The 6,941-nt window shown below is 37.5% G+C and overlaps 1 protein-coding gene across 1 annotated transcript in view; it reads left to right on the top strand.

Annotated features, from left to right (window-relative positions):
* The window catches only part of LOC102244752 (DNA-dependent protein kinase catalytic subunit-like), a gene marked incomplete at its 3' end in the record, with an annotated part of 60,486 nt that overhangs the window by 1,688 nt on the left and 51,857 nt on the right, over positions 1-6,941 (top strand). Inside the window, exons 2-7 of the mRNA XM_014548048.1 lie at positions 2,162-2,238; positions 2,340-2,432; positions 4,244-4,318; positions 5,053-5,161; positions 5,697-5,809; positions 5,896-5,995. Of these exons, the coding sequence (XP_014403534.1) occupies positions 2,162-2,238; positions 2,340-2,432; positions 4,244-4,318; positions 5,053-5,161; positions 5,697-5,809; positions 5,896-5,995 (567 nt within the window). The remainder of the gene's footprint in view (positions 1-2,161; positions 2,239-2,339; positions 2,433-4,243; positions 4,319-5,052; positions 5,162-5,696; positions 5,810-5,895; positions 5,996-6,941) is intronic.

The following is a 6,941-nucleotide window of genomic DNA, read 5'->3' as shown; positions in this document are numbered from 1 at the left end:
TGGGTACCGTGGGGCGCCCGGTGCCGGGGCGGGGGTGATGCCGGGGTTCCGCGGGGCTGCAGGTTCTCAGTCCCGCGTCTCTCCCGTGGGGTTTTGAAGTCCAGATGTTTGGCTGTGGGTCCTCATACATTCGGTAGCTAGGTATAAAAAGCCATTAGGCAGATGCTTTTAACACCAGAAAAGCATTTTAAAACGAAAGTTGGTGAAAATGCCCTAAATTTGTCAACCATTGCTATCAAAGTGGGGAGAAAGAACGAGAGTCAAGTGTTTTCTTTCACCGTAATTTGGCCTACACTCACCAGTTTCCAAACTTTTACATTTGTTGTTCCTACTTTTTGAGGAACATTACAGGAGTAAAACTGAAAAGTCATGCTGTTCTTTTAACTTTTTAGCAATGCCTGGACGAGAACGTATTTTTTTGTAGTAAAATTGCTTTTTTTTAAAAAAATATATTTTATTGATTTTTTACAGAGAGGAAGGGAGAGAGATAGAGAGTTAGAAACATCGATGAGAGAGAAACATCCATCAGCTGCCTCCTGCACACCTCCTACTGGGGATGTGTCCCGCAACCAAGGTACATGCCCTGGACCGGAATCGAACCTGGGACCTTTCAGTCCGCAGGCCGACGCTCTATCCACTGAGCCAAACCGGTTTCGGCTAAAATTGCTTTTTTAAAGCACTTAAAAATACATCACTGCTTGGAAACGTCTATGATACCCCTTAAAAAAAAAAGCAGAACTTCTCTTTGGTGTGTCTTCTTAATTAAAAGATAGGTGAGATTTTCTTCCTAAGAGGTCGTTGCTAAATGTAGTGGAGAAATAGCCCTGACCAGTTTGGCTCAGTGGATAGAGCATCAGCCTGCGGACTGAAGGGTCCCGGGTTCGATTCTGGTCAAGGGCATGTACCTTGGTTTCGGGGCACATCCCCAGTAGGAGGTGTGCAGGAGGCAGCTGATCCATGTTTCTCTCTCATCAATGTTTCTAACTCTCTATTCTTCTCCCTTCCTCTCTGTAAAAAATCAATAAAATATATTAAAAAAAAATAAATGTAGTGGAGAAATAAACAATACCTTAAACAAGATGCTACAATAGTATCTGTATATTGTCAAGGATATATTAATGGGGAAAAATTTAACAACTATCAGAATTATGTAAAAAATCTTCCAAGTTTACTCCGAATATTCAATGCATGTCCTTTCACTTGAGAGATTATAGAGCAGTGCATTCGTTTTCTATCGCTGCTTAAAGCAACGCAGGTTTGTTAATATTACAGTTCTGTAATCAGAAGCCAACACGGGTCTCGCCAAGCTAAAGCAAAGGTTCCAGGCAGAGCCACTTAACTTTTTGAAGGCTTTTGGGGAGAATTCGTTTTATTTTTCATTCAGGTTTTATTTTCTTAATATATTTTTTATTGATTTCAGAGAGGAAGGGAGAGGGAGAGAGAGATAGAAACATCAATGATGAGAGAGAATCATTGATCGGCTGCTTCCTGCACGCCCCCCACTGGGGATTGAGCCCCGAAACCCACCCCGGCATGTGCCCTAGACTGGAATCGAACCTGGGACCCTTCTGTCCGCAGGCCGCCGCTCAGTCCATTGAGCCAAACCAGCCAGGGCTCATTCAGGTTCTTAAGCAGAATTCAGGTCCTTGCCATTGTAGTCCCGAGGTCCCTTTTTTCTTGACATTCCTTGCTTCTAGATGCCACCCACATCTCTTCTGTCTCTGGCCCCCTCCCTCCACCTTTACAGCCAGTAATAGGGGGTCAAGTAACTCTCATTCTAGGAATCTCTCCTGCTCTTCTGTCTTCCCGTGTCTACTCTTCCTCCCTCCACGGCTGAAGGCTCTCTCATGTGATTACATTGGGTCCACCAGGTAATCCAGGATTATCTCCCCATTTTAAGGTCAGCTGATTAACACCCTTAAATCCATTTGCAACCTTAATTTCCTTTCCCCCTGTAAAGTTAGTAAATTTACAGGTGTGACATATCCACCCATCCCGGTGGAACGTCTAGAATTTTGTTTTCCTTGCCTACATGCATCAGCCTTAGGTCAGCATATTATCACTTAAAAAGGTGGATTCAGAACCATGCAATCCCTTCAGGGTGGGTTGATGGAGTGCTCCTTGGTAGCTCTCTTACCTCTTTTTTTTTTATTTTGTCCAGCATTACAGACTTCCTTAGTCTTTTCCAAAGATTTCGGTTTGCTTGTGTTTGTTCGGAAATCACTTAGCATTGATGAAGTAAGTTGAACATTTTCATTTTTTTTCTTGCATATTCCTTTATGTTTAAGTGACTCTTAATCTTACTCATATTACTACAATGTGTATTTCTTCTTTTATAGTTTCGTGATTGTCGAGAAGAAATCCTAAAATTTTTATGTATTTTCTTAGAAAAAATTGGCCAGAAGATCACACCTTATTCTCTTGATATTAAGGTAAGGAGGAGAAAACATAGTTTTATCAATATTCATTTTAATTTATGGTGTGAGTTCAACTTGGGTTTTTATTTAATTTCTGTCTTTTTATTTCTGCTTGATTGTGTTAGAAATAAAGTGGACTATTCTTTTTTTTTTAGATTTAATAAGCTAAGGCCATTGTCAAAAACTATTTGATAACTTTTTATTACATAGGATCAGTAATGCTTTTATAAAAAGTCAAAATAAGTTATATTTTTGAATTGTGGGGAGATTTCAGAACACTTTAAATTTTAAAGAAATTTTCCCAAGGGTAAGATTCATATTTCTTTTTTTTTTTTTAAATCTAGTTTCTTTTTTAAAAAATATTTTACTGATCTTTTACAGAGAGGAAGGGAGAGGGATAGAGAGTTAGAAACATCGATGAGAGAGAAACATCGATCAGCTGCCTCCTGCACATCCCCTACTGGGGATGTGCCCACAACCAAGGTACAAGCTCCTGACCGGAATCGAACCTGGGACCTTTCAGTCCGCAGGTCGACGCTCTATCCACTGAGCCAAACCGGTTAGGGCGATTCATATTTCTTATAGTTCATGTTCTCTTTGACAGCAGTCTGAAAAATTTGCCTGTTTTATGCCCCCCATTCTCTTTCAACATGCCTTCCCTAAGGTTTCCTCATAACTTACTAAGGAACTAGTAGTCATGAATTAAGTTGTTGTTTATTAGACTTATTTATGCTTTCAACAAGTGCCACATCTTGAAGTAAGTTGTTTTTATTTGTCCAAATTTGCTCCTTGTTCTTGGATGCTCAGTGTTGATGAAGAAGTATGTATCTAGTTTATTGTAATTTATAGGAAGTTATCTTATCCTATATAATAAAAGCCCAGCAACCCAACAGCAGAATGACAGGTTGACCAGTTGCTATGACACGCACTGACCACCAGGGGGCAGACGCTCAATGTAGGAGCTGCCCGCCAGTAGTCAGTGCACTCCCACAGTGGGAGCACTGCTTGGCTGACCAGTATGAGCAGCGCTCCCATAGTGGGCCCATCCCTGCAGGCCACACTCCCCCCACCCCCACCAGTGCTTGAATCCCGTGCACTGGGCCTCTAATAAATTATAAGTAGCTCTAATATAGAAAATGTTTTTAATGATTTATCAGTCTTTTTTTTTTTTTTTTTTTTTCATTTTTTTTTTTTTTTTTTTTTTTAGCAGATTTTGATTTTATTCTCTTTTGACTTCTAATCTTTCTCGATTGGAATCTTAATATTTAAAAACATCGTCTCAAGGGTAGGAGTGACATTTATAGAGTACTTCATAGTTTACAAAGTTCTTTAATGTGTAGTTTGCCCCTTAATATTTAGCAAATCTTTGTTATACTTCATCTCTCTAGTTTACAAGTTAAGAAACTCACCCAGTCTTGGCGCTAGGTTGCCTCCTTCCAAAGCTCCTGCTGCTTTCATTGCACTGCACTGTCGAGTCCCAGCCATTCTTCTCCGAATTGCGTTAGTTACCTTTTTTGTTTTTCATTCTTTCTTTCTCGATATATGGCAACAGGTGCTGTGGGAAATACAGAAAGAGGAATAACTTTAACTTTTTTTCTATCCTGCTGAGGTCTCCATTGACTTTGTTACTTTGGTTATTAATATTATTCCCATTGCATATTGCATCAATGTTTTCAGCAATTTTAATTCTGTATATTTATATACTCTAATGTTATATTTAACAGCTAAATAATAAATTGTGTTATGGCACATATTGGTATTACTCTTCTCAGAGATGTAGTTTTAGATATCATTGACTTTTTGGTATGTCTCCTTTTAAAATCTAGAATACTTGTACCAGTGTTTATACAAAAGATAAAGCTGCTAAATGTAAGATTCCAGCCCTTGAACTTCTTATTAAGGTAATTTTATATTTCTAAGTACGTGCATTCTATATTAAACATATGACTTAAAAAACTGAAAATTGGAATTTTGGGTTAGAAATATTGGAGGATAGGCTCGAATGACATTTCTGTGTGGATAAAATGCATGTTTTCCAATCATCATATAACAATACTTTGGTATTTTTGTTCTCAGTCTCTTCTGGGTAGTATAAGAAGTATTTGCGTTTTGAGGAGATTGAAGGGGGAAAATAACTAAGACATTTACTGCTCCTCTACTACTTTCATTACCCTTTCTCTTCAAATTACTAAGAATTGCCAAAATATATCTCATTGTATCTCTGAGTTTTTTCCTAGAACCTTACCATGAGAGTGGGTCTGTATATTGTATTTCAGTAGTCATTGGGACTCTCTCTCACTTGTATGTCTCTCTTAGATGGATCTCTCTTTTTGCATCTCTATTTTAGAATTCCTTCGGGTCTTGTTGGTCCTTAAGTGCCTCCAAGAGAATGGTTTTAGTCATCTTCCTGGTTACTTGGAAAGTAAAATTAAGGTTACACCCTATTCCCCTTTGTAACTCCCCTCTGTTCTTATATCGCCACCTTAGCCCCTATCTACTAAATAGTCTGAGAGACCAAGCGTAAGTCCCCTGGAGACACATGATTCTGGAACTTTGCTGTATACATACTTACTTAGGTAGTTGATGCCTTTTCATTATTTTCCTCTTGAGCCAATGCTTATTTGTATTTCTTTAGTTACTTCATACTTTGAGAAGTTCTAGACTCATGGATGAATTTAGAGTTGGGGAATTATTTAGCAAATTCTATGGAGAACTTGCATTGAAAACAAAAATACCAGATACAGGTGAGATGCATTTAAATGTTATTTTAAAATATTTTAACAAGTTAACATTAAAAATTATTACTATAAAACTTAGGTTTGTCTCTGTCAAGGTACTTACATGTTTTATAGATGAATCCTTTTTTGCTGAAAATAAACCAAAATGGAAACCTACAAAAACAATGTGTAAAGACTTCTGCTTATAAAAACTTTAATCTTTATAAATTGATTTATTTAAATATAAATCTCACAACACATGTCAAATGTAATTTGTTTATGATATTAGATTTGCATAAAACTTACCAGGAAATATTCTAGTACATAAAACTAGATTTTTGTATGTTTTGCTTTGAACTAAACATCTTATTTTCTTATTTGTAAATTTTTATTATTTATCTAAATGTCATTTATTTATTTTTTGAGCTCTTTTTAAGTTTATATTTTAGTTAAATTTACATATTTATATTATATTCTGGAAGTAATTACATTGAATTGTTAACAGTAGCTGTATTTTTAAATGCTATTTTAGATCTTTATTTACCTAAAATTTATTTTTCAGTTTTAGAAAAAATATATGAGCTCTTAGGAGTATTAGGGGAAGTTCATCCTAGTGAGATGATAAATAATTCAGAAAAACTGTTCCGGGCTTTTCTGGGTGAGCTTAAGACCCAGGTATGTAAACTTTATGATATTCTGCTTCCATAGATTTGGTTGTATTTTTCTTTTTTAATGGTATCTTCTTAAAACTTTCCTTTTAGATGACATCAACAGTAAGAGAGCCCAAACTACCTGTTGTAGCAGGATGTTTGAAGGGATTGTCATCACTTATGTGCAACTTCACTAAATCCATGGAAGAAGGTATTGCTTGACTTCACTTGATTCTTTCTTTATTCAAAAATTGTAGGTCTAAAATAAATTGCCCATTTATTTTTTTAACTTTTAAACCAATTTCAGATTCACATGCAATTGTGAAAAATAACACAGAGAGATTATGTATGTTCTTCACCCAGTTTTGGCTAGTGATATAGTATAATAGCACAACCAACATAATTGACTTTGAAAAAAATCTACCGACCTTATTCAGGTTTCACTAGTTTTATGTGCTTATACTTTTATATCTGGATTTAGTTCTGGGCAGTTTTATCATGTGTCGCTTTGTGTGTGCACCCCCACAGTCAAGATACTAACCAGTCCATCACCACAAGGATCCTTCCTGCGAACCTTTTATAGCCACATTCACCTCTCCTTCTTCCCCCTTCCTACTGTAACCACAACTGATCGATCTTCATCTTGAATTTTGTTATTTCAAGGTTATATAAATGCACTCATGATATGTAACTTTTTGTGGCTGGCTTATTTCACTTAGCATAATGTCTTCAGGGTTCATCCATGTTGTAATATGTGTCAGAATTTCCTTTTTAATGCTCATAGTCAATTTTATGAGTATATACACTACATTTTTTAACCTATTTATACATCAGTGGACACTGGGATTGCTACTACACTTTCACTATCGATCCTATCTAATAATAGCCAAACATGGTAATTGACCATACCTTCGCTACGCCTCCCATTGGCTAATCAGCACGATATGCAAATTAATCGCCAACAATGGTGGTGGTTAATATGCATATACCAGCCGGGAGCGAAGCAATCCAGGCGGCCGAAAACAAGCTGGGTGGCGGAGGGAGGCGGGGGCGAAACAAGCCGGGCAGCGGAGGGAGGCAGGGGCGAAACAAGCCGGGCCAGGGGGCGGAGGGAGGCGGGAACGAAACAAGCTGGGCCAGGCAGTGGAGGGAGGTGG

This window comes from Myotis brandtii, unplaced genomic scaffold (assembly GCF_000412655.1).
Source record: "Myotis brandtii unplaced genomic scaffold, ASM41265v1 scaffold494, whole genome shotgun sequence".
NCBI lineage: Eukaryota > Metazoa > Chordata > Mammalia > Chiroptera > Vespertilionidae > Myotis > Myotis brandtii.
This window is presented reverse-complemented; position numbering and strand designations above follow the sequence as displayed.